The sequence below is a fragment of the Pteronotus mesoamericanus genome, unplaced genomic scaffold (assembly GCF_021234165.1).
Source record: "Pteronotus mesoamericanus isolate MK-2021 breed Mesoamerican mustached bat unplaced genomic scaffold, CSHL_Meso_final scaffold_85, whole genome shotgun sequence".
NCBI classification, from domain to species: Eukaryota; Metazoa; Chordata; class Mammalia; order Chiroptera; family Mormoopidae; genus Pteronotus; species Pteronotus mesoamericanus.
In genome coordinates, this window is record NW_026555329.1 from 75909231 (window position 1) to 75931638 (window position 22408).

Sequence of the window (22408 nt, forward strand, 5' to 3'; positions counted from 1 at the left end):
CATGGCTTTGCAAAATCCCTTCTGTATTCATTCCAAAGATGTGGTGCAGAAATAGGTCAAGGGGTCTCAGACTGGCACAGGTCAGAGTGGCTTAAGAAGCTCCACAGCAGTGAACCCAGTTGTGTCTGCACATCTGTTGTTTAACCTCAAGTTCCCCTTGAGCTTAAGGTCACTGTTGGGTATTTTAACAAGTATCAGCTCTGAGAAGTTTTCTTCTGTTTTGCATGGATACTGTCTGACCAAACTCTCTTCTTTCTTTCCTCCTTTCCTTCCTTCCTTCCTTCCTGCGGACATACCTACATCCTATCCGCATTTACCGGGCACTCTGCCAGAAGAGAGAAAGGGCAGAGATAATAGGATACACGCAAGGACTTCTCAGTCTATGTTCTCTTTATTTGTACATTTGACTTTTCAGTTTTCAACTGTTCTAAACAGCCATATTCCGACAGGAAGAAGTATGTATTTTGCCTTTCTCAGAGTTTCTGGGAGGAAACCTTCTCAGTGCCTTTGTCACTTTCCCTTGAGGTCAGCCCTGGCTTGAGGGAATTCTTGCTAAGGTTCAGGAAATTAAGAGATTTATTTCTCATTAGTTTACAATGCAATTGATGCCATTTTTTAATTATAAAAAATTTGATCCTGGCAAGCTTATTCTGACCTTTAGCTGGTACCATCGTTCACCAAGTCAGTTTGAGATCCTTTTTCCAAGATTGGCTTACTTGTTTTGGAAGGGATATGTAAACTTATTGCATAATTTACCTACTATGTCTCATAAAAGTTCAAGCACTACTCCTTTTCTCGCTCTATTTCTCAGTTCTCTTGCATTCTTCATCACAAAATGCACGTATTGCATTTTCTAAAATTATCCCAGTTTCTATGGCAATACTACCTAAAAAGCCTTGAAGGTCTTTTCTGTTACCCTGTCTGGCTTGCCTGGCTTTCTCCATGTGCCCTTCCAATATGGCTAGGACAGACCCTTTGTTTCAAGTGATTTGACGTCATAGGAAATGGCTCAGGCAGGGCACTCACACCAGTTTCCCCTGGGAGGTTCCCCATATAAATGGCTCTGTAAGTAACTGCATTAGAGATCAATTAGTCACGCAGTAAGTCACGAAGACTTTAAGGTGCCTGTCATTTCCAACTGGGGATCTTTTGTGGAAACATAACCTGACCAAGAAAAGATATCTTTCAGCTTCAAGAGTTTCATGCTCTTCTACTGAGGTGATCCTTTGAAGCAAAGAGGCTACAGTGGGCTAGGTCGCTATGGGGGCAGTGACAGAGGACCTCTGAGGCCCCACTCCTTGTTCTAGATTGCCTAATATAGTCACTCCAAGTGGGCGGGTTTGGGCTTAACCATCTGGAGGCACAATCTCAGAGTGTTGTGTTTGGTGATCTCTTAGCCTGAGAACTCCTTGCTTCTTGGTTCTGGATGAAGGGGGGCAGACGCGATGGCCTTCAGAAGGATGAACCATCCTGGCATTTCTGTGGCTCTTGAAGCGGGAAGGAGGAGGATGTGGGAAGGGGGGTGAGTGTGCACGTGTGTGTGCGGGGCAGAGTTGAGAGGGTGTCCTGATGCCTCTTTTTACCCCAGTTCTGGATGTCCATCGTGGCCACCACTATGCCCATACCCTGCGGAGGCTTCATGCCTGTGTTTGTGCTTGGTAAGTCCTGCTGGGGAGCCGGGGCCCCCACTGAGAGCTGCGACCTAGGGTACTGGGGAAGTCAGGAAAGGCCTGCGACGCTGGGGGCTTGTATTTGGTCTCAGCGCCCAAGGAGGGTTTGGCTCTGAAAATACAGAGGATAAGGAACTTGGATCTCTCAGCACCTTCCTTCCTTTGTCTTTGCTCTAGGAGCTGCATTTGGAAGGCTGGTGGGAGAGATCATGGCCATGATATTTCCTGATGGTATCTTATTTGATGACATCATCTACAAGATCCTACCTGGGGGCTATGCTGTAATTGGTGAGACACATTCCACTCTCCTGACACCAAATACTGACTCCCTCAGATGTCCACACTCCAACTCTCCCATGACATCTTCATTCCAGGCTACACAATATGGCTTTAATTTAATGCTATGCAATTCAGCTTCTATTCAAATAATCAACCCTTGGTTCTGACTCTCAGTACCATTTATTAAATGTCTATGAGACTTAGGTTCTTCATGTATAAAAGGGATTATGGGTATTAAACGAGATAGGGCTAAAAGCTCCTAGGATTGTGTGTGAATGTTTGGTAAGGTTTCTTTTCATTTTTTTTTTTTCCTTCCAAAGAATCATGGAAGCAACAATGCAGGTGACAGGCTCAGCCGCTTGCACCTTGCAGATGTGTTAATATTGACGGGACTTAAGAGCACATGACTAAGCTGAGAAACATGGGCTCTGGATCCATTCCTGCCACTTGTCACCTAGATGGTCATGGAAAAGTTAGCTGCCTTTCTGAGCTTTAGTTTCTTCTGAAGTGACTTCTGAGATATCTTACAGCTCCAACATTCTATGAATCTCTGATTTCCTTCATTATATCTATTATGCCATACAACCAAAACCCAGGTCTAACACAGCGATCAATATAAATCCCCAGAGTTATTGTGCCTCCTCCCTCCTTTCTCTCTTCACCAAAATCCCACAACATCTAAATATAGGAGCACTAACCAGCTTTATTGCTCATATGATGACCTTACTCTCCCATAAATTGTTGGCTCAAAACCCGAGGCCCCCAGTAGAATGCTATAACTGGATTTTCAAATGCTCAGTTAAGAGTGATACAAATTCTCTGTCCTGGGTGGTGTGGCTCAGTGGATTAAGTGCCAGCCTGCGAACTGAAAGGTTGATGGTTAAATTCCCAGTCAGGGCACAAGCCTGGGTTGCAGGACAGGTCCCCAATAGCGGGTGCGTGAGAGGCAACCAATCAATGTATCTCTCCCACATGATGTCTCCCTGTCTTTCTCTCTTCCTCCTCCTCTCTCTAAAAATAAATAAATCAAATCTTTTAAAAAAAGAATGATACAAATTTTCAAAAACCAGGAATAGATAGGACATCGCTGTCTTCACTTTATAAATGAAAGTGCAGGCACACACAAGGATTTCATGTCTTGTCAAAAGTCATGGAATGAGATCAAAATGATGATTGTCTAACAGTCCAGCTTTCTCGCCCCTACTCTGGACACATGATTATCTCGGGAGTGTTGGTACCGACCCATCCTGTGTCACTCCCATCACATCCCTATGTGCCCCGTGTGCCAGGGATCGCAGTGTTAATCCACCAGTACATTCCTGTGTCTCGTTCCAGGAGCAGCAGCGCTGACCGGTGCGGTGTCCCACACAGTCTCCACAGCTGTGATCTGCTTCGAGTTGACGGGTCAGATTGCTCACATCCTACCCATGATGGTGGCTGTTATCTTGGCCAACATGGTGGCTCAGAGCCTGCAGCCCTCCCTCTATGACAGCATCATCCAGGTCAAGAAGCTACCCTACTTGCCTGACCTTGGTTGGAACCAGCTCAGGTCAGGGGCGCCAGCTGGAATTAGTTCAGCTTTGACGGGCTGGGGATGGGAGAGTCTGAGGTTGAGGCTGACGTTAGGGTCAATGTTTGCACGCACTGCTTTTGACTTACTTTTATATTCCCATGTACCTGATGACTTTTGTGAATGACCAAATGGCAAACCTCATGGGAGGAATGGGAGGGCCAGCAAAGGGACAGGCCTCTGGTGGGGGGCTAACCCCCCACCCCCTATGCTTTCTCCCTCCATAGCAAATTTACAATCTTTGTTGAAGACATCATGGTACGTGATGTGAAGTTTGTTTCTGCTTCCTGCACGTACGGGGAGTTGCAAACCTTGCTCCAGACCACCACAGCCAAGACTTTACCCCTGGTTGACTCAAAAGGTCAGTGGGAAGAGAGGGAGCTGACTCCTGAATTGGCGACCTGAGCTTAGGCTCCAAAGAGGTGGGGGAGGCACCGTGGTGGGGGCTTGTCTATAGGGGCCACCCAGTCTGCTACAGGGGACTCAGCCTGTGCTCCTTCAGGGACACGATTGTCCTGAGGAAGGTAATATACAGCCGTAACAAAAGCACTACCAGACAATTAAAAACCAAGTAAAGAAATACAGTCAATTCTCATTGTTCATTGTAGTTATGTTCTCTAACTACTGTGAACACTGAATTAAGGATACTACACGGAACCATAGATCCTAGAGGACATATAGGCTTAGGTTCCTGCAAGCCTCTGGTCACAACAGTTTCTTCCACTGATTAATGCATTAACTTGTTTTGTGCATGTTCCTCTTTAAAGACACCTTATTTAATATATATTGTTGATTCATTAACATTGAACTTGCAGCCAGTAGCACAATAGCTCATACCTAGACAAAGCTAATCTAACTCACTTATTTTCTCCATAAGGCACATCACAGGCTTTATGCTTGGGGGCAGTTTGAAACAGCAAAATAGACAACACAAATCACAAAAATGTGAAAAACGAGGCAATAAATGAACCACAAAAAGAACACTTGTTTGCAATGTGAGAGCTGGAGGGGGGAAAAAAACCATACAATGATATAGCATCACTTTGTTCAACCTCAACTAGGAATGTGTGCATGGGGCCAGCCAGATTTTTTTGCTGCTGTGAACATGTCTGTGAAGGATGGCAGAAGCATCACAGAGTATTGATTTTGGGATACAAATGGCGAATTTGCAAGTAGGGAACCTGCAAATAATAAGGCTCAGTTGTAACTCTTACTGGCCCTTACGTGGTTTTTTTTACTTAGGTTAAATAATAGCCATTCTTTAACATACAATGTGAGTAGCTGATGAAACTGTTCCATATGAAGGAGTGAGTGGTTTTAGTAAGGCGTGATCACACACTTCTCTTCCTTACCCATCCTTTCTGCCCTCCGCTGGCACTAAGCCTGCTTTGTACTATTTCTTACGCCAGTGTATACATTTTTGTCTGATTCTCCCTTATTCCTTGAAGGTAGGGACTATAACTTCTGTCTCCGTCAAACTGCCTCCTTATAGATATTTACTGGATATGAAATAAATACTTGCCTAATATTTGAACTGGTATAATTGAGAAGAATCATGAAGGGCCACTTGGAGCCATTCAAATTGTTAGTTCTGACTTCAGGTAATCAGAGTATCCAAATTACTCAAGTGAGGCTAGTTTTACTCTTTCCCCAAATCTCAAATACCTTCTCAGTGGCTTCTACAGCAGGGACTTTTCCTTGGACTAGGGATGCAGCCACTGAGGCGTGGGGTTTTCATGATAACCTCTAAGACTTAAGGGCAAGATTGATCCCAATAACACTGGCCCAATTTTATGGCCTTAGAACTTAATGAAAATGTTAATTATAGTAACAGAATTTTTACCTTCCCAGGAAAAGTAAGCATTTTTTTATCCCAGAGGGACCCAGGCTCTCTAAATAATTAAACATCAGGTATCCATCTCTGCTTATATGAATGGCTTGTAATGTTTTGTTTTTGAGACAGGCTCGATTAGCCTATTTTAGTACCAAGTTCACCTATTTGCTAACAGGCTATATCAAAATAAGTACAAATTAGCACCAATTAGTGTACTATCAATTGGGTCTCTAAGTGCTAAATGGGTGAAATAAAAGAATTGAATGAGGTCAGTCCTGCAAGATATTTGAAATGAGTTTTGAGAAAGAGAGAGTAAAAGCTGCAGGAAAAAAAGAAGAAGAAGCGGGGTCTTAGGTTTTCTGCCCCTGCCTCCATCCTGCTAAGCAGGGCAGAGTTGAGGACCGGTACTGGGCAGGCCCTCAGGCTGAGCTTGGATCCCCCCAGATTCAATGATCCTGCTGGGCTCCGTGGAGCGGTCGGAGCTGCAGGCCCTCCTGCAGCGCCACCTGTGCCCGGAGCGGAGGTTGCGGGAAGCCCAGGACCTGGCCAGGAAGCTGTCTGAGCTGCCCTTTGACGGGAAGCCTCGGCCGGCGGGGGAGGGACGCCAGGGCTCCTCGGCCCCCGGCCGGCCAGAGTCCTTCGCCTTCGTGGATGAGGATGAAGATGAAGACCTCCCTGGGAAGCCCGAGGTGACCAGGCTGTGAGGGGCCCAAGGAGCAGGAGAGATTGGGACAAAGGGAAGAAAGTAGGAAGAGGGAGCGGAGATGGGGTCATTGAGAAAGTCCAAGAGATCGGTGCCTCTGGGTCCCAAGAACCGAAGATGAGGTTGTGGATGGAGGCACCCACCCGTGAGCTTTCAAAGGGATGTAGGAATTCTGAGCTGGGGAGGAAGAGCAGAATGAGGCGGGTTTCCCAGGACACCAGCTGGTAAAGGCAGGAACCACTAGGCAGCCCTTTCTCTGGGACTGAGAGTTTTTCCTGTTCCTTGCAGCTGCCTCCTCTTCCTCCTCCTCACCCCTTTCCTACCGTTCCGCTGCCTCCTGAAGAGCCCAATGGGCCCCTGCCCAGCCTCAAGCAGCAGCCAGAAACAGAAGAACCTGCAGGTGAAGATTCTCCCATCATGCACCTTCACTAAGCCTAAGAGCTGCTACTATGAGGAGCTAAGGTGGTAGCAGAGGGTTCCTGTTCATTGAGTCTCCTTATGGCTGCCCCCAAGGACTGGGGCAAGGGCTGATTTAGGAGGATAGAAAAGAGGGTGTCTATGGCGGTGGCAAAATGTCAGGGGGCCACATGGGAGCCCCTGGCTATTTCCTCCCAGGACGGGTAGAAAAGGCTTTGTGTCCATTTCCATCTGCTCCCCACTCCTCTCAGGTCGAAGATGCTCCATCTTTCAGTCTCTCCTGCGCTGTTTCCTGGGCAAAACTCGCCCCACAAAGAAGAAAACAAGCCAGGTGAGTGGTGAGGGGAAGGGGCAGGGGAAAGAGAGCTTGCCTTTGAAGAGTGAGAAATCCATGGGCCTTCGATCAGGAGGGAAGGGCCCACCAAGGAGAGGACCCTCATCACATGGAAGGGATGGGGAGTCGGAAAGCAGGCATCTGTGGCCCTGGCCAGGCAATCGTGGCTGTGGCTCCATTAGGAAAGAACTTGGACCTATGTCTTTCTTCTCTAGGATTCAACGGACTTAGTGGATTACATGTCACCTGAAGAGGTAAGTAAGGGAAATAGCAACCTGCGTTAGATCGTTCTGTCAAATGAAGATATCACTCCTCTTTTTCTATCTTCTTCGTTGGGTTTTAAGAAGAAGCTGCAAGTCTGGGTGGGAAAGCATTTGAGAGGTTGGAAAGGAGGTGTGATTATGGAGACAACGACGGGCCCATTGTGCAGAGGCGGGGGATACCTGGTGGCATTCTCAGAAGGACCATCGTCATCTCAGAAGAGGGCTATTTTGAGTCTCCGTGCGTACATGGGACCATGGTGCCAAGATGCGCCTCAGGTCTTTTAGGCATCAGGTCCATTCTGGATAGGCGAGGGTGATGCACTAAACGGCACCAGACACCAGCAGCGTGGAAAAGCAGCACTGAAGTGAAATCCGCACCTGGTGGAGGTTATTCTGCTGATGGAGCCAGGCCCGGAGACAATGGTCAGCTAGGGAACACCAGGAAGCAGGACCAGGAAGCACCACCATCGGAGGACAAGTATTCACAGTGCTGGCGCTGTCTCTTGGGGCAAATGCCTATTTTCTGAAAGAGCTGGTTATCGAGTCCATGAGAGGGAAAGCTGAGGGCGCTGATTGGGCTTGTGAGCAGTAAAAGAACGTGGAGCTGTGATTGGGAGCAGTATGGATGGGGACACGCCCTCAGATGAATGCAGATATACAGCTCACTTCAGCAGCAGCCACTCACTCGGGAAAGGAGCATGCAGACTCGAGCTCTGTAGGTGACAAAACCATAATGCATATTATTATTTTACAATAGACATCGGGCATCTGGAATAAATACATGCGGAAACTTAGAAGTCACCCAGGGTTGGAGGAAGGGGTAGGGAGTGACGAGAGAGAAGGGAGAGAAGGGAACCCTCCCGCCCCTCTTTCCACCCCTCAGAGCTCATCCTGATAAATGACTTATAGAAAAGTCAGATAGATGATTGCAGAGGAAAAAGAAACCCATTCCTTCCAGCCACCAGCTGGAATCAGATGGGTCATATCTGCAGTTAAGGAGTGACTTGCTAGGGTGCTGAAACCAATAATAATGATTTTTGTTCTTGTTGTCTTTGTTAATCCACCATAGAGAGGAAGCTGGTTAGTGGATCAGTGAGGCTGTTTAATGACCGCTGAAAATAAAGTGCCACCAGGGATAAAAAGACGAGAGATCTACATTTTTAGTGTATATCTTTCCCAAAGAAGACTTTATTTTAGGCAGCTCGCAGCTTCCATGTGACTCAAGGATATTTTGGAGGAATAAGATCCAATAGAAGTCAGAGTTCAGATTATTTTGAACATGGTTTTCAAACTAGATCAAGGTGACACTTGGCAATTCAAGATGATACCTATGGAAATACTGAAAGAATTCAGTTATAGGTCGCCAGAAGTCCCTGCTCTGACTGCATTCTGCTACCCTGTTAGTACACACAGTTAAAGCTCTGGTTTGTAACCAGCTGAGTTTTTTCAAGTTCAGACCCAAGGGCAGACATTCCCTGCCCTTTGGACAGGAGCTGGGGGCACCTGGAACATTACCAGCAGTCAAGGTCAGAAGCCCAGCTCCACCTCTGTTCAATTTGAATAATGCTGTTGCTCCTTAAGGGAAGTCAAAAATGAAAGTAGGGAAAGCTAGAAAGGTCCAGGGAACAGAACAAGGCAAACCATGGTTGACAAGGTAGCCGGTTTGATTCCCGGTCAGGGCACATGCCTGGGTTGTGGGCCTGGTCCCTAGTTGGGCATGCACGAGAGGCAACCAATGGATGATTCTCTTGCACATCGATGTTTCTCTCCTCCTCTATCTCCCTTCCTTTCCCTCTCTCTAAAAATAAATTTTTTAAAAATCTTAAAAAAAAAAATCGTCTCTATGACGTACCTGCTAAGTAGTCACCATCCTGTGCTGTGAGAGCCTGTCAAACCCCATGCGAACCTTTAGGGAAGAGGAGAGTTTCACAAGATTTTAGACTCATTTAGGAAAGCCAGAGCCATACTGGTTCTTTGGAAGCCTGGGGATTTGGGCATCGCATCTAACATCAAGAGGAGAGTTGGCCTTCTTGTTTTAATGCTTCTGTCACAAATAAATAAAAACGATGGCTCTGCTCAAATTCACTAAGTGCCATGGACCCAGCGCAGCTCCTCAAGTCCAACAAATGCCCGCCCTGATGTGCTGCGTAAGCGGCGCTGCGTACTGTGCTAGTATCTTCATAACTTCACAACGGCGGCCATCTATGCCAGTAACGCTCTCCGAGAGTCTGTGTCCCGTGGGCAGAGGTGGGACAAATCCAATACAAGAGTGAGCGCAGTCCACACCATTTCTGAAAAGCAGAGACCAGCAGAGTGCTGCAGGGATTGAAAACGGGGCAGAGCCCACTGGCCTCGGAGCATCAAGAGTGCAGGGCGGGCAGGTAAGGGAAGCGCAGCCCAGCCGAGGCAGAAGCCAGAAGACATATGAGGAGTGGCAGGCAGCCAGGTTTCACTGGAGCAGAAGTGGAGGAAGTACTGCAAAGATGGGTTGGAAATAATGAGTGTTTGGGATACTGGGATAGGAGAGAAGTGGGGGGGGGTGCATGCCAGCACCCGAGGCTGAAGGTTGATTTGGGCCCAGATGAGGGAGGAACAGGAGGGGCTCTCCCCTGGGAAGAAGGGAGTGGTGTAGTGATCTGCAAGGTCTCTGCTAGTTCGTTGCATATTTCAGTTGCATATTTCAGGACTGGGGGCTAGAGGGCTGCTTGGGGTCAAGGCCTTGGACCTGAGGTTGAAGGGGGCTCTGTGGCATTGGGTGACAGCCCCACTCTGCCTGACAGATTGAGGCCTGGGAGCAGGAGCAGCTGAGCCAGCCTGTCTGCTTTGACTGCTGCTGCATCGACCAGTCCCCTTTCCAGCTGGTGGAGCAGACGTCCCTGCACAAGGCCGGTCTTTGCTTGCCACTCAGGGCTGCTGGGAGGCCAGGGGCGGTGTGGGCCCACTGTGTGCTGACCTGCAGCTCTTTCCATGCAGACGCACACGCTATTCTCGCTCCTCGGCATCCACCTTGCCTACGTGACCAGTATGGGGAAGCTGCGGGGCGTGCTGGCATTGGAGGAGGTAACAGCCATGTGTCCCTTTGGAGCGGCAGGAGGAATGGGTGGAGTGGTGGGGGAGGAATGGTTTTACTCCGCCCCCCGCCCCCATTTCCTTCTCTATCTCTCATGAAGAAGCTATAGGAGGGGGACCAGGGATTCAGCAATCTGGGGATGTAGGTAGAGAGAACTGCGAAGCCCCCAAGGGTTCACAGATCACCGCAGAGGTAGCCCTTGCGATCTTCCATGGCTGGCATGGGTTCGGGTTGCGGTTTAGTGCACCAGTAATGGTTTCATACCATGGAAAGAGGGAAGAGATAGGATGTGGCTGAAGAAGGCCTGAAGGTCACTAGGAACCCGTCAAAGGAGGACCTGGGTCAGGAGCCTTGCCAGTCGCTGCTCTGCAGAGGGTCTGCTGGTCATGTCCTTCTGTCTTCCACGTGGTCCACCTCTCTTGCCGCTCTGTGGCTTTTCCATTCCTTTTTCCTTTCATTGTATCTGTTCTTCTCCTGTGTCTGTCTCTCTCACTCCACCCCACCTTCTCTCTCCTCCCAATTCTGTACCCTCTTCCCCTTTCCCCCTGCTCCCCAGCTGCAGAAGGCCATCGAGGGGCACACCAAGTCAGGGGTGCAGCTCCGCCCTCCTCTGGCCAGCTTCCGGGTCACAGCCTCAACTCCAAAGACTCCTGGGGGCCCGCTCCCTCCCACGGACACGTGGAGCCTGCCTGAGGATGGAACTGGGGGCGCTGAGCCAGAGGACGTGGTTCCTACCTCCCTGGAGCACCCTCTGTCCCTGGCTCCAGCCAAGGCAGAGAATGAGCTGGAGGAGCTGGAGCTGGTGGACAGCCCAGGGCTGGAGGAGGAGCTGGCTGACATCTTGCAGGGCCCCAGCCTGCGGTCCACCGATGAGGAGGATGAGGACGAACTGATCCTTTGACTGCCCCCAGGACCGCCCCATCAGGCTGTCAGGAGGCCCAGGCCCGAGGGTGGGTTTCTGTGGGAGAGGGTAGGTCCCAAAGTTGGAGTGATCGCTCCAATACCCTGACCCCTCCTTGGAACTTTAAAATGTGGCGATGATGGTCTCAGAGGAGGAGTCCGCATTTGGGCAGGGACTAGCCTTGATCGTTACTTAGGCCATCTCCCCCATTCCCAGACACCTCAGTGAAGGGCCCCCGTGTTCTGGGAGCTTCCTGAGTTTTCCCCCCAGTGTGGGTGCGGAGCTCCCTGCCTCCCTCTGCCTCCCCTCATTCCCCACAGCTCCCCGGCGTTCTTGTCCCAGTGCCCTCCTGGCCCTGCCCGTCTGTCCTTCAGTCTCCACATGGGTGGGTGAAGGGAGACCCAGGATGGCCGTGGCCCTGCAAGGGCCACATTGGAGGAGGGGGGACCACCTCACGGCCTTGGGGCCTGATGGCCCCAGGATACATTGCAAATCGTCCGCAGCCCCTTCTCTCAGAGTCCCCCACGCTATGGTCTCCTGCTTCCCGAAATTTGCCTCTAGACTCGAACTGTCTCCCGCTCTCTGTCCCCAAGCAAGGGCCATGACTAGCACAGAGAAAGGCCAGCCCCAGTTCCCCCTCCTTTGTCCTGGATTTAAGCAGTGAAATATGGATAGAAAGATACGATCAGGAGCAGCCTGCAAGAGGGACTGTCACTGAAGGCTCTAGGTGGAAGGGGCACCTTGAGCCAAGTGGTCAGGCTGTCCCCGTGGTTCTCTCTGACCCCCTCCGGCAGACTCTCTCCCTGTCTCGCATCACAGCTTCCTCACCCTCACTTCCGGGTCACTTCCTAGAAAATCCATCGCCTCTCTTCCTGGGGTGGTCACTGATCTGTCCTTCCTGAGGGTCAGCTCTGCCCTTGAGCGGCTCTGGCTGGGGCCGCTCCTGCCAAGAGCCACGGCTCAGGCCGGCCAGGCCCTGCGCCAGGTCACTCAGACACTAGCCCTTAGACTAGTTCTTTGTGCTCTTCCTCTGGGGGTGGACAGCTGGGGGTTCAATGTCAAGACGGCAAACCTCTTTGATGCTTCCACCCTTGGGAAGTCAGAGCCACATCCTCCCCACATCATCAATAGGGCGGCTGCCATGGGCCTGCCTTTCCTGCAAGGGGTCTCAGGGGCTCTGAGCAGCCCAACCCCCTGCTGCTCCCACGCCCCAGGCTTTTCTCCCTCCCTCCCTCATGCCCTCTCGAAGTGACATTCTCCTCCTTCACCTCCCCTAGGCCGTCTCCTCCATCCCCCAAATAAGACACTCACAGTCAGAGGAAGCCACCACGTTGTGTTTAGTGCTGATGAACACAGCCTGGAGCCCTCTCCAGCATTACACCCCTGCCCCCTACCCAGGCCAAGAGAGGCTGCAGCCTGGGGAGGGGGCTGGCAGCGGGCATGCGAGCCCAGTGCCCCTGTGTATATAATCTATAGTATTTATATATATTTATAGAATTCTCTCTGTAACATATGCCATAGAATCTCTCTTGGGCCTGGGATGGGGATGTCACATTAAGAAAACATGCTGAGACTGGCCATAAAAGTGGATCTTCCCCAGACCTGGAAGAGGAGCAGGGGCTGTGTGGGCGGGGCAGGGCAAAGGTCATAAACACGGTCACAGTCACCAAGTTTCCCTCCTTAACACAAGGAAAAGAAGGAAGCAGGGCAGGGGACAGGCGGAAGGGGAGGAATGGGAGGTTTGGGTTTTCCTTTAATAACGTGAATTGAAAATAAAAGTGCACCCCCCACCCCCGAAAGAAAATCATTTAGCAAGAGCAGTTTTCATTCACAATAATATAAAAACAGCCCTGTCCCGGGACTGTTGTAAATCGTGCTGCACAGCCTGTAACCCCAAAGGAAAAGCAACCCTCCCTCACCCCCAACAGCCTCTTCCAGCACATGCCCCTCCCCGCCCCCCAAATAGGCTATAAGCAAACCCCATGCACCCTTCCCCCAGCACCAAAGAGGCAGTTTCTCCCTCCAGAAGAGTCCTAAGAGGGTCCCAGGCCAGCTCCCTGGTCTTCTCCCTCTTCGGAGTGGGAGGGGAGCTCCTCACAAATGCAGACCCTCCCGGCCTTCGGTCTGCGTATGTGCCAGCCGCCCGCACAGGGGACGTGGCGCCCCACTGGTGTCTGAAATCGCCTAGATTCCTTGACAATTCAATCACCTTTCGGCAGGGCCTACCTGAAGAAAGGCTTCCTCAAGTAGGGAGGGAAGAGAGAGCGCTGCTTTCGTCTACCTGCCCTAACTCCCCGGAGCCCTGAGCAAAACCGAAATGAATGAGTCCACTCACTGGAGTGGACGTCCACTGCGCTCTGGGGGCAGAACAGGGGGCAGGAAGAGGGTGAGATTAGAAGAAAGGATGGTGTATCCAGAGAGCAGGTTGCACTAGGTGAGGAAACGGGCTCCCTGGGAGGAGGGAACCACGAGCATGCAAAACCCAAGACCTGCATCGGGAGTATGGGGTGAAGACACGAGCTCCTAGGCCTGGAAGCCCCGGTGCCTCATGAGTCAGGTCACATGATTACACACAAGGGACAGCTCTGGATGAGGTAAGCAACTCTTCACCCACCTGTGCTCACCATGTCTACCCGTGTTTCCTCCAAGACTCACCCTCCCCTCCCCTCCCCTGAGGACATGGGACCCCAGCCTGGGTTGCATTTCAGGACCACGTGTGTATGAAGGTGTGAACTTGACGGGGGCGAGGGGCAGGGTCACAGATGGACAGAAACACAACTCAACCTCCTCATTCCAAAGAAATAGACATCTGGGGACGGGTGGGATAAGGTAGTTTGTGCCCAGGGTCTGAGAGAGATGACGTGCTCCCTTCCCCACAGAGGACAGAAGCAACAGGACCCCTGACAAAGTCTGGGTAGAACACGAGGCCTTGAACCCGGAGCCTTAGATGAGGCAAGAGGGGACGCAGGCAATGGACCTCTCAGCGTCTCCCCCCTGTCCATATTCTCCGCGGGCCAGGAGCCAGGGGGCAGGGCCCCGCCGAGTGCTCCACAGCCGCCACTCCTCCACCCGGCCCGGCCCTGCCGTCAGGGTAGCTTACAGAGGTGTGGGGGCTTTGTGTGCCGCACACAGAGGTCCCCACCCGAATGGAAACCGGGTGTGGGACGGCAAGCAGTTTCAGGGGCTTACGCCTCACTGTAAACCCAGCCTAGAAGGAAGGAGACTCCGCTCCCCTCTCCGCAGGAGGCCCGGGAAGGGGCCGGGGAGCAGCTGAAGGAGGAGAAAACGGGCTGAGTGCCCCCCGGGCGGGGGCCTCACAGCACCAGACTCCTCCCTCCACCCCACTCAACCTGAGTCCCCAAGAAGTTATAAAAATGTAGAAAAGGCAAAGAGAAAAGTGTAAACAGCTCCAGAGAATTTGGGGGTGGATGGAGGGAGGCACAGTCCTCATGCTTCCCAGCCCGGCAGGCCACCTGCATTCTGTGTCACCCGCTCTGGGCGGGAGCTCCTGGAGCAGGGGATGGTAGAAGGCAGACAAAGGAAGCAAGAGCTGGAGCAGCCAGCCCGCTGGGTCCTTCCCCAGACCCTTAGGACCCACCTTTCAGTCACGGGATATTCAAGATCCCAGGACAGGTGGCCATGTGTGTTCCTGGTCCCATCAGTGACTCTCTGGTGTCATGGTGGACCTTGTATAAAGACTCCTGCTTGTGCCCCTGTGCACCCCGGCTGTCATGTCCACCTGCCCCCTGACTCCTGATCTCAGGAGCCGAGCTACCCTCTGAGGGCAGGCTCTCCATCCTGTGAGGAGACGTGGCTTCCCCTCCCCTCGTTGAGCCACGTCCAACAGCCCCTGAGGTCTGCTCTTCACAGCAGGGTCAAGCTGGGACCACAGCCAGAGAAAACACAGAGTCGGGAAAAGCAAGGGTGAATGGAGAAGGGAGGCATTCAGACAGCCACGGTCAGGGCTCCTGGAAGACGAAATCAGGCCGTGAAAATCTGGGACCTAGTCGATGGCCACGGGCCGCTCTGCGCTCCTGCGCCCAGGATACAAACTGGAGCTCCAGCGTCACAGACACAGAAGCCCGCGGCCAAGCCAAGCTCACAGCCATCTGGTCGCCTGGGCCTCAGTCCCCGGACCTGTGGTTTCTACGGCATAAGCCTGGACAGAGTCCCATCCTGGCCCTCCATTTTCCTGGCGAGGACTGGCAGCTCCTGGGCCCCTCGCCGTCTTCTGCTCGGGTTGCAGCTGCACTGCTGGGGGAAGGGAGGGTAGTGTTGCAGCCATGCCCCTCAGGTGGGAGTGGAAGGGAGGGCACAGAGTGGGAAGAAGCTAGTTGTTGGCCTCGCCCTCCTCCTCATCAAAGGACTGCACACCTGAGGATGTGACATCAGACACCTTCCGGCTGAGAGCAGTGGCCATCTCGGCGTCTTCTCGTGGGGAAAGAGACTCCAGGTCCCGGCATCCCGCATCCTCTTCCTCCTCGGGGGCCAACGGCCTCTTCTCCTCCTCTGCCGGGCCTCTTACCAGGTCCACCCTGCCCACCCCTGGAGCCCAGTCGGTGTCTCCCCCCAGCAAAGGTGGAGGCTCCTGAGCAGAGTATCCTGATGCAGGCTGGGCAGGCCCCATCTCATGCAAGCTTGGCTGTGAGTCATCAAACGCAGGGCCAAGATAGGAGCCTGTGGCCGGAGAGGCAATGAGGGATTGGTCGCTTGCTTCCCAGGCATCTGATGACCCCAGACAGTACATGCCCTGGGACACATAGGAGTGAGGCCATCCATCCATGGGGGCTTGAGTGAGGGCATCTGTAAAGAGAATCATGGATGTTGGTGGAGGCACATGCTATCCGAGGCAATAGCAGCAGCACAGAGAATCAAGGGTGAGACATCAGAGGAGGAGGGGAGTAGAAAGCTGAGATGAACAGACAGTCTTGGAAGAACAGAGATGAGCCCTGGCTGGTGTGGTTCAGTGGACTGAGTGCTGGCCTGTGAACCAAAGGGTCGTGGGTTCGATCCCCAGTCAGGGCACATGCCTGGGTTGTGGGCCAGGCCCCAGTAAGGGGGCACACAAGAGGCAACCACACATTGATGTTTCGCCCCCTCTTTCTCCCTCCCCTCCCCTCTCTAAAAATAAATAAATAAAAACTTAAAAAAAAACCCAACAGAGATGAATACATGTAGCCTAGATAGTTGGGGAGGCCCCTTAGGTCCCAGGGGTTGGATTCTGGAAGCACCCCTCCCTCACCTTGACTCTCCATCAACTCCTGGTAGTTGTCACTGTAGTTGCAGCCCAATGGCTCCTGTGCAGAGTTGACACTCATGTCCTCACCATCCATGGAGGACCAGGCCATGAGCGTGGCCTCGGAGATGGCAAACTGTTCCATGACGCCTGCAAGAAGAAATGTAGTCAGCATAAGACGTTCACCTTGCCATAGTGGGTGGGGCTGGAGCGTCAGTCCCTGGCCATCCCGAAGTGTGCCTCTTGAGGCTTCAGGGAACAAGTACCTGCGAGGAAACGTGCCTCCTTCTCGCCATCGCTGAGGTCGGAGTAGGCATCGGTATCCCTGCGCACGGCCTCGTGGCTGTGTTGCGGCTGAATGGCGGGTGCCTTCCCCCAGCCCTGCCACTCAATCATGTGGGCCACCCGGCCTTGCCCCATGGCTGTGGGCTTCGTCACATGGTCCTTCATGCTTCTCGAAATCCCTGAGGGGCCAGACATTCTCCGCATCCTCCAGAGCATCACACAATACCCGTAACGGGTCCCCCCCCATCCTCATCCCAGTCCCTGGGGGCTCCATCCTTGGGGGCGGGACAGGCTCCCCTGGATCTCCCTATATGAGGGCGGCCTGTGGATGAGGGAGGCTTGACAGAAAAGACAAATAGGTCAGGGATAGGAAATAGGAAGATGAGGGTCCTCTTCAAGCCCGAAGGAGCCGGGAGACTGGGACCAGAAGCCTGTAAGCATCTCCTATCTGGATGCGTCCCCAGGTAGGCCATCTCACCTGAGAATGAAGACTTGGCCAGGGCCCCAATGCCATAGGCATTCGAGTTTCTCTTAAGCTTCGGAAGAATGGAAGTGGTGTCCTCCATGGAGAGCTGGAATGGGGAATGTGGGAGGAGGGACAGAGGAATAAGAGGGCGTGGGGTGCCTTCTACGTGGGGGGCTCATGGTTTCCAGAGGAAGGACCTGAGCTCAGCAGGTGATAAGGAAAACCATTATACCCAGGGATGCCAAGGAGGAGTATCCTCCGACCATCCTTGAAACTGGGGGGGAGGCAGAGCATGGGACTGCTCGCAGCGCCTGCTGCAGTGAGCGCGTGCTCTGTTACCAAAGGCTAGAAGGCAGAGGAGTTGGGCTGCTCTGGGGAAGGCTAGGGAGGGCCGCACTCACATTGATGCCATCCCAGGAGAAATCGGTTCGGGTTTGCTGTGAGGAGAGAGAAGACAGAGTGGGCATCCCAGGCACTTCCAGGACTACTAGGAACCCCCTCTCCTTCCTCAGAGGGACTTCCAGAAATGCGTGAAGAAGGGAGGGCTTTCTTCAGATTAGCATAGGGAGTTAGGGTGTCAGTGTGGAGGGATATTTATTTGGAGGAATGTAGGAGAAGTTCTCGGGGTGTCCATCTGAAGGAGCATCTGGGATGTTGACTTTGAATTTAGAAAGAGATTTCAAGGCTCAGGCCACTGGGAGGCTTTGCTCCACGGCCTTTTAGGGGTTCTCTGGTGAGGAGGCGGCTGGACCCGGATCCCCGGACCTCACCTCCGTGGATGGCCGGTGGAGGCTGCTTCCGTGCAACGAGCTGGTGCTGTCCATGTTGATTTGGTCGACATCCTTCAGGCCCTTCCAGTCCACGGCAATCACCTCATTCCCTGAAGTGTCCAGACAGTTAGTCATTCCACGTCACCCCCCTGCGCCCCACCCAAAAGGCCCCTCCTGGTCTCAGATGCTGAGGCGCACACTGAGGCCGCCCCTGCAGACCCCTCCCTACCCTGGGGTACCACTCCTTCTTCCCATTGCCCGTTCCTTCTACATCCCTACTCTCCTCACGTCTTTGGTAGAAGAAATCATATTACTGAGCCAAAATAGTCAGTTTGAGCTCAACCAATAGTGCAGTCGGAAAAAGCGGTATATGGCCGTACTTATTGTTGCTTAAGTGAAGGGTCAGTGGTTGGGTTTTAGCAGGAAAACTGTTGTCCATCTTGCCCTGACCGATCCGTGAGGGTTTCTGTGTATGAGCATGCACGCGGGAGCTATGCATTTTATCTGTTATGTTTCTACGGAGAGGGGCGGGACTTCTCTAGGGACTGGCTTCTCTATGCCTGGCTTTATTATTTGTGAGCTGGAAGGAACGGAGAGGACCCTCTGTGGAAGTCAGTGAACTTGATTGACAGGAAGGATTTGGAGAGGATAGAGGCAGGAGTTGGGTGCGTTCACCCAGAAACAGCCAGAGCAGAGAAAACAAAGCGTGAGATGGAATCTCCCGACTGTTGGGAGATAAGTGATGGATTAGAGGCGTGGAGGTGCGACCACAGGAGGAGAGCAGGGGACTTTTTAAAATAGGCACCGAAAGAACAGGAATGGGAGGGGTTTGAGGGTTTAGGGGGACCTCGAGGGCGGAGGAGGGAGGCGAAGCCCGTGCCCCAGGGGAAGCGAGACTGAGATCCAGGCAGGCGGTCAGAAGGCTTGGGGAAGGACCTCCTGCAGAGTTGTAGGGACCCAAGTCAGGTGGCTGTGAAGCATCTGACTGTACCGATCCCTTCCATACATGAAGTTTTAGATTCTGAATTTCAGGTGAGGGGTCTGCTCTTGAGAAGGGGTCCGCGGCCTGAGGAGGCATTCAGCATGCATCAACATAGCTGGTGCTGAAGGCAGAGCTCCCGGTTAGGGGGTCCGAGGGAGGCAGGACCCCTCCGGGGCGGCCCGCTGTCCCTCGGGCCTGCAGGGGAGCGCTGGGATGTGTCTGACCAGAGGCTGTGCGCTGGGGGGAAGGGGAGAGATGCACCTCTGGGCAGAGAGAGCGGGAATGGGGCAGGCAGAGAACAACCTCACAGAAGGAATTTGGGGCCGGCAGAGTGGGAGGGGGGAGGTGGCCTTTGTAGAAGAGGGAGAGCTGAGTCAGAGCGGTGGGGGGCAGGGAGGGGGAGAAAGAGGACCGGGGAAGAGGTGAAGCAGAGGAGGAGGGGGGTATCCATGGAAATAAATCAAATCTCAGAGAAATCAGGCTTCCGTTGAGCGAGTTTCTCTGTGATAATAATACGAATTATTCTCTCAGCCTGAGGTCACTGGGGCGTGTAGGCGGGAGAAACGGGGAGTTGAAATGTGAAAAAATTGGGGGGGTTGGGGAGAAGGCTGGATTGATTTCTTGAGCTGCGAGAGAGGAGCGTTCAGGAGGTGGGGGACCAGGGGGCGGTAGCAAGGCAGAGGCCGAGGGCGTTAGACGAACTAGGAGGCGCCGGTTTTCCCTCCCCCAGTCAAAGGTAAATAAAGGGCCGGCTCCGCCCCCACTACCCCCCGCTGACAGGTGCTGCCCAGTCCCCGGGATCCTCCCAGGCCCGGCCCCACCCTGCTGGGAGCTGGCTCCCGACCCCTCCAGGTCCCTTCAGAGCTCAGCCTCCTCCCCGCGTCCACCGGCTGTAACCCCCCAACAGCCAGCCCGTCCCCGTTCCCTCCCGGCGTGGAACCCATTCCCTCCCCGAGGCGCATCCCGCCCCCGCTCCAGAGGGAAAATGCACGTGAACAAAGCAAATCCGGGGAGGCAGGAACGACAGAAAAAGGCAACGAAGAGGGAAAGAGATGGGGGCAAAACATCCAAGCCAGATGGAGGCGGGAGTGGGGGTGGGGTGCGTGCGGAAAACAACTCGGGGCTGAGGTTGTGCCGCGAGTGTTCTTAGAAGAGGGCTGCTCCAGAAATGGAGATGGAGGTGCGGGGGCGCCGAGGCAGGCAGAGTCGGGCGGAGGGCCTGGCAGTGGCGGGCGAGGGACTGGAGACTAGGGGAGAGCGACGGAGGCGAGAGAAGAGGCTGATGGAGAGATGATGGAGAGGGACCGCGCCTGGGGGAGGGCGATGGAAGGAAGCCGGAGGGAGACGGAGAGAACGCTGAGAGCCTAGAGGGATGCTCGCCCTGGGGGCCCGAGATGAGAGCGGGAAGGAGAGGCGCGGGGGGAAAGTGAGGCAGTCAGGCCGCGCAAGCGGCGGAGAGCGCGGTCCCCGGGGGGCACGGAGAGGGTGGGGGAGGGGCCGGGGGAGCGGACCCGGCGAGCCCAGCCTACGCCCGCGCCCGCCGCGCCGCGGTACCCACCCACGGTCCGGGAGCCGATGCAGCCCATGGCGCGGGGCCTCCGGGGCCGGACCCTCGCCGACGCGCGGCGGGCGCGGGGGGAGCACCGGGAGCCGCGCCGCCGCCGCCCCAGCCTCTCTGCAGCGCCGCGGCTGTCTCCGCTCGGCTCCGCTCCCCCCGCCCCTCTCCATCCCTCCCCGCGCCCGCCGCCGTCGCCGCTGCCGCCACCGCCGCCGCTAGGCTCCCCCGCCCCGGCTCTGCTCGCGGCCCGGGAGGGGGCGGCCCGGGGATTGGCTGCGCCGGGCACCTCCCCCAGGCCCGGACCCGCCAGCGCGCTCCCCGCGCACCTCGCCGCGCTCCCTCCGGCAGCCCTTCCCCAGCCCCACCCGGGGTTCCTCTCTGGTCCCGGCTGGGCTCGCGCTGGGGTGGGTCGGTGAAGTCCCGGAGAATACCGGCCTGGGGTCCCAGAACCGGGTAAAGAGCCCCGGTACCACCCTTCGGCTCTGGTGGATTAATTTTTTGGGTCGGGGTTGGGGATGCTCAGAAAGTGGGGTGGGGATGAGTGTAAAGCCGGGATGAACGGCCTTGGCCACTCAATTCCGCAAACACTTGTTTTCTTCCAGGGGTGGCGTGATTGGATTCCGTTTAGGATGCTGTGCGTTTCCTGCGCACGGTTTGTCCACCCAAACGGATCGCGAAGTCTTTGCAAGTGGATCCTGTATGAGACTTCCCTGGGCTCGTCGCTCGCTGGCAATTGTGGGGATGGATGTACGGTGCAGATAACCTAATTCCAGGCCTGACTGGGGATGCGGGAGGAGAATGAAGCTAATTCAGTCCCACCTGAAGTGAAGTAAAAATATCAGGACCCGAGGCTGGCTAGATGTCATAGTTTGAAATGCAGTTTAACTTTTCTGAGTGTTGGTCTTCTCTGACAAGTAAAAGCATGGATGTCAGGAAGCAGTCAAGATCAAGAGAGAGGATGCCCTCTGGCTAGTGGGGAGGGTCAGGTAGGTACGAAGGGCATCCTGGGAATGAGAGAGAGAGATCTAAGTAGCAAGGGTCAAGTGGGCAGATGGTGACAGCCATCTAAAAGTGGAGCCCAGAAAAATCCCATGAGAAAGGGCAAGGAGACTTGTCTAAGCTGCACCCAGAAAACCCAAAGTGTGAGAAGGCAGAGTTTCAGCACCAGTGCCCTAAGCCAGGGTCTATTTGCTACCCACCTGCTTTCATGCACCTCCTGAGGTTGAACAGGAAGTAAGGCAGTGGACCAGGGGTCCCTGGTGTGTGCATGTAAGGGAGAGAGACCAGGTCTTCGAGATGCAACTGTTAACCTTTAGATTACGGATGGAAGCTAAGGATGGAAGCTAAACTTTAGGGTGATAACCATTACATTTGGTGGCACCCCACGAGAGATCTGGGAGATGATGCTAACCTAACTGCAGATCTGGGAGATAGGATTGTGGAGAGAACTGATCTTTGGTCTCTGTGCATGAAGAAATGAGCCAAATCTACATCTATAAAACCACAGAATAGTCTGTTGTAGATCTGCTTAGATTTTAATTGTCCAGTATAATTTGTGGCAGGATCTGATAACTTCTTGGGACAGTGGAAAGAATTAGAAAGTATTTCCCCCATATCTGCTATTGTTTATTTTACAAAAGAAGTATCAGGATTCTGCTCTCCTGGCATTTATTGTCAAGCTGCACAGGAAAGGAAATGGAAATATGAACAAAGAAAAGAAAGGAACAACCTCCATTACTATAGCAGCACCACCCAGACCCTCATGGTTGGAGCGTGGGGATTTCCAGGTCCCGTGCGATGGGCCAGGCCTTCCCACCCAACATTGCTCTCCCTTCCGGGTGCTTTCATTCCCTCTATTACTCTGATCCAAACATGGATATAAACCCCTCCTGCACCCCCTTTAGCACAGCTGTATAAGGCTGGACTTAGCCAAATGATTTAAATCAAGGTCAACACAAGGGATTGCACGTCTTGGAGACTCAGTCTCATCCCATGTTCTGTCTTAAAGGTATTTTTTTGCACCCCAGAAAAGTAGAATGTCATAGGCACAATGTTGGCCAGCTTCCTTCC

The 22408-nt window shown here is 53.4% G+C and overlaps 2 protein-coding genes across 5 annotated transcripts in view; one reads left to right on the forward strand and one right to left on the reverse strand.

The window, feature by feature from the left end:
* CLCN1 (chloride voltage-gated channel 1) overlaps positions 1–13886 on the forward strand; it is a 29449-nt gene extending 15563 nt beyond the window's left edge. Inside the window, exons 13-23 of one of the 2 annotated variants that reach the window (XM_054564287.1) lie at positions 1589–1658; positions 1848–1958; positions 3285–3498; positions 3747–3880; positions 5798–6042; positions 6345–6456; positions 6725–6804; positions 7023–7061; positions 9851–9955; positions 10044–10130; positions 10697–13886. In XM_054564287.1, coding sequence (XP_054420262.1) covers positions 1589–1658; positions 1848–1958; positions 3285–3498; positions 3747–3880; positions 5798–6042; positions 6345–6456; positions 6725–6804; positions 7023–7061; positions 9851–9955; positions 10044–10130; positions 10697–11041 — 1542 coding nt within the window. In that variant the 3' untranslated portion in view covers positions 11042–13886. The remainder of the gene's footprint in view (positions 1–1588; positions 1659–1847; positions 1959–3284; positions 3499–3746; positions 3881–5797; positions 6043–6344; positions 6457–6724; positions 6805–7022; positions 7062–9850; positions 9956–10043; positions 10131–10696) is intronic. The other variant, XM_054564288.1, reaches the window with a different exon arrangement.
* Positions 13874–20421, reverse strand: FAM131B (family with sequence similarity 131 member B). 3 transcript variants are annotated; one of them, XM_054564290.1, is made up of 8 exons: positions 20339–20421; positions 17799–17908; positions 17430–17465; positions 17041–17134; positions 16544–16741; positions 16284–16427; positions 15416–15844; positions 13874–15292 (listed from the first exon to the last, which is right to left on the reverse strand). In XM_054564290.1, exons 1-8 carry the CDS (start codon positions 20364–20366, stop codon positions 15141–15143), a joined length of 1191 nt encoding a protein of 396 aa, XP_054420265.1. In that variant the 5' UTR covers positions 20367–20421; the 3' UTR covers positions 13874–15140. The 3 variants fall into 3 exon arrangements, with proteins under 3 accessions (XP_054420265.1, XP_054420264.1, XP_054420266.1); XM_054564289.1 differs by having other exon boundaries at positions 13874–15295; XM_054564291.1 differs by having other exon boundaries at positions 15152–15844.
* Between the last annotated feature and the right edge of the window lie 1987 nt (positions 20422–22408).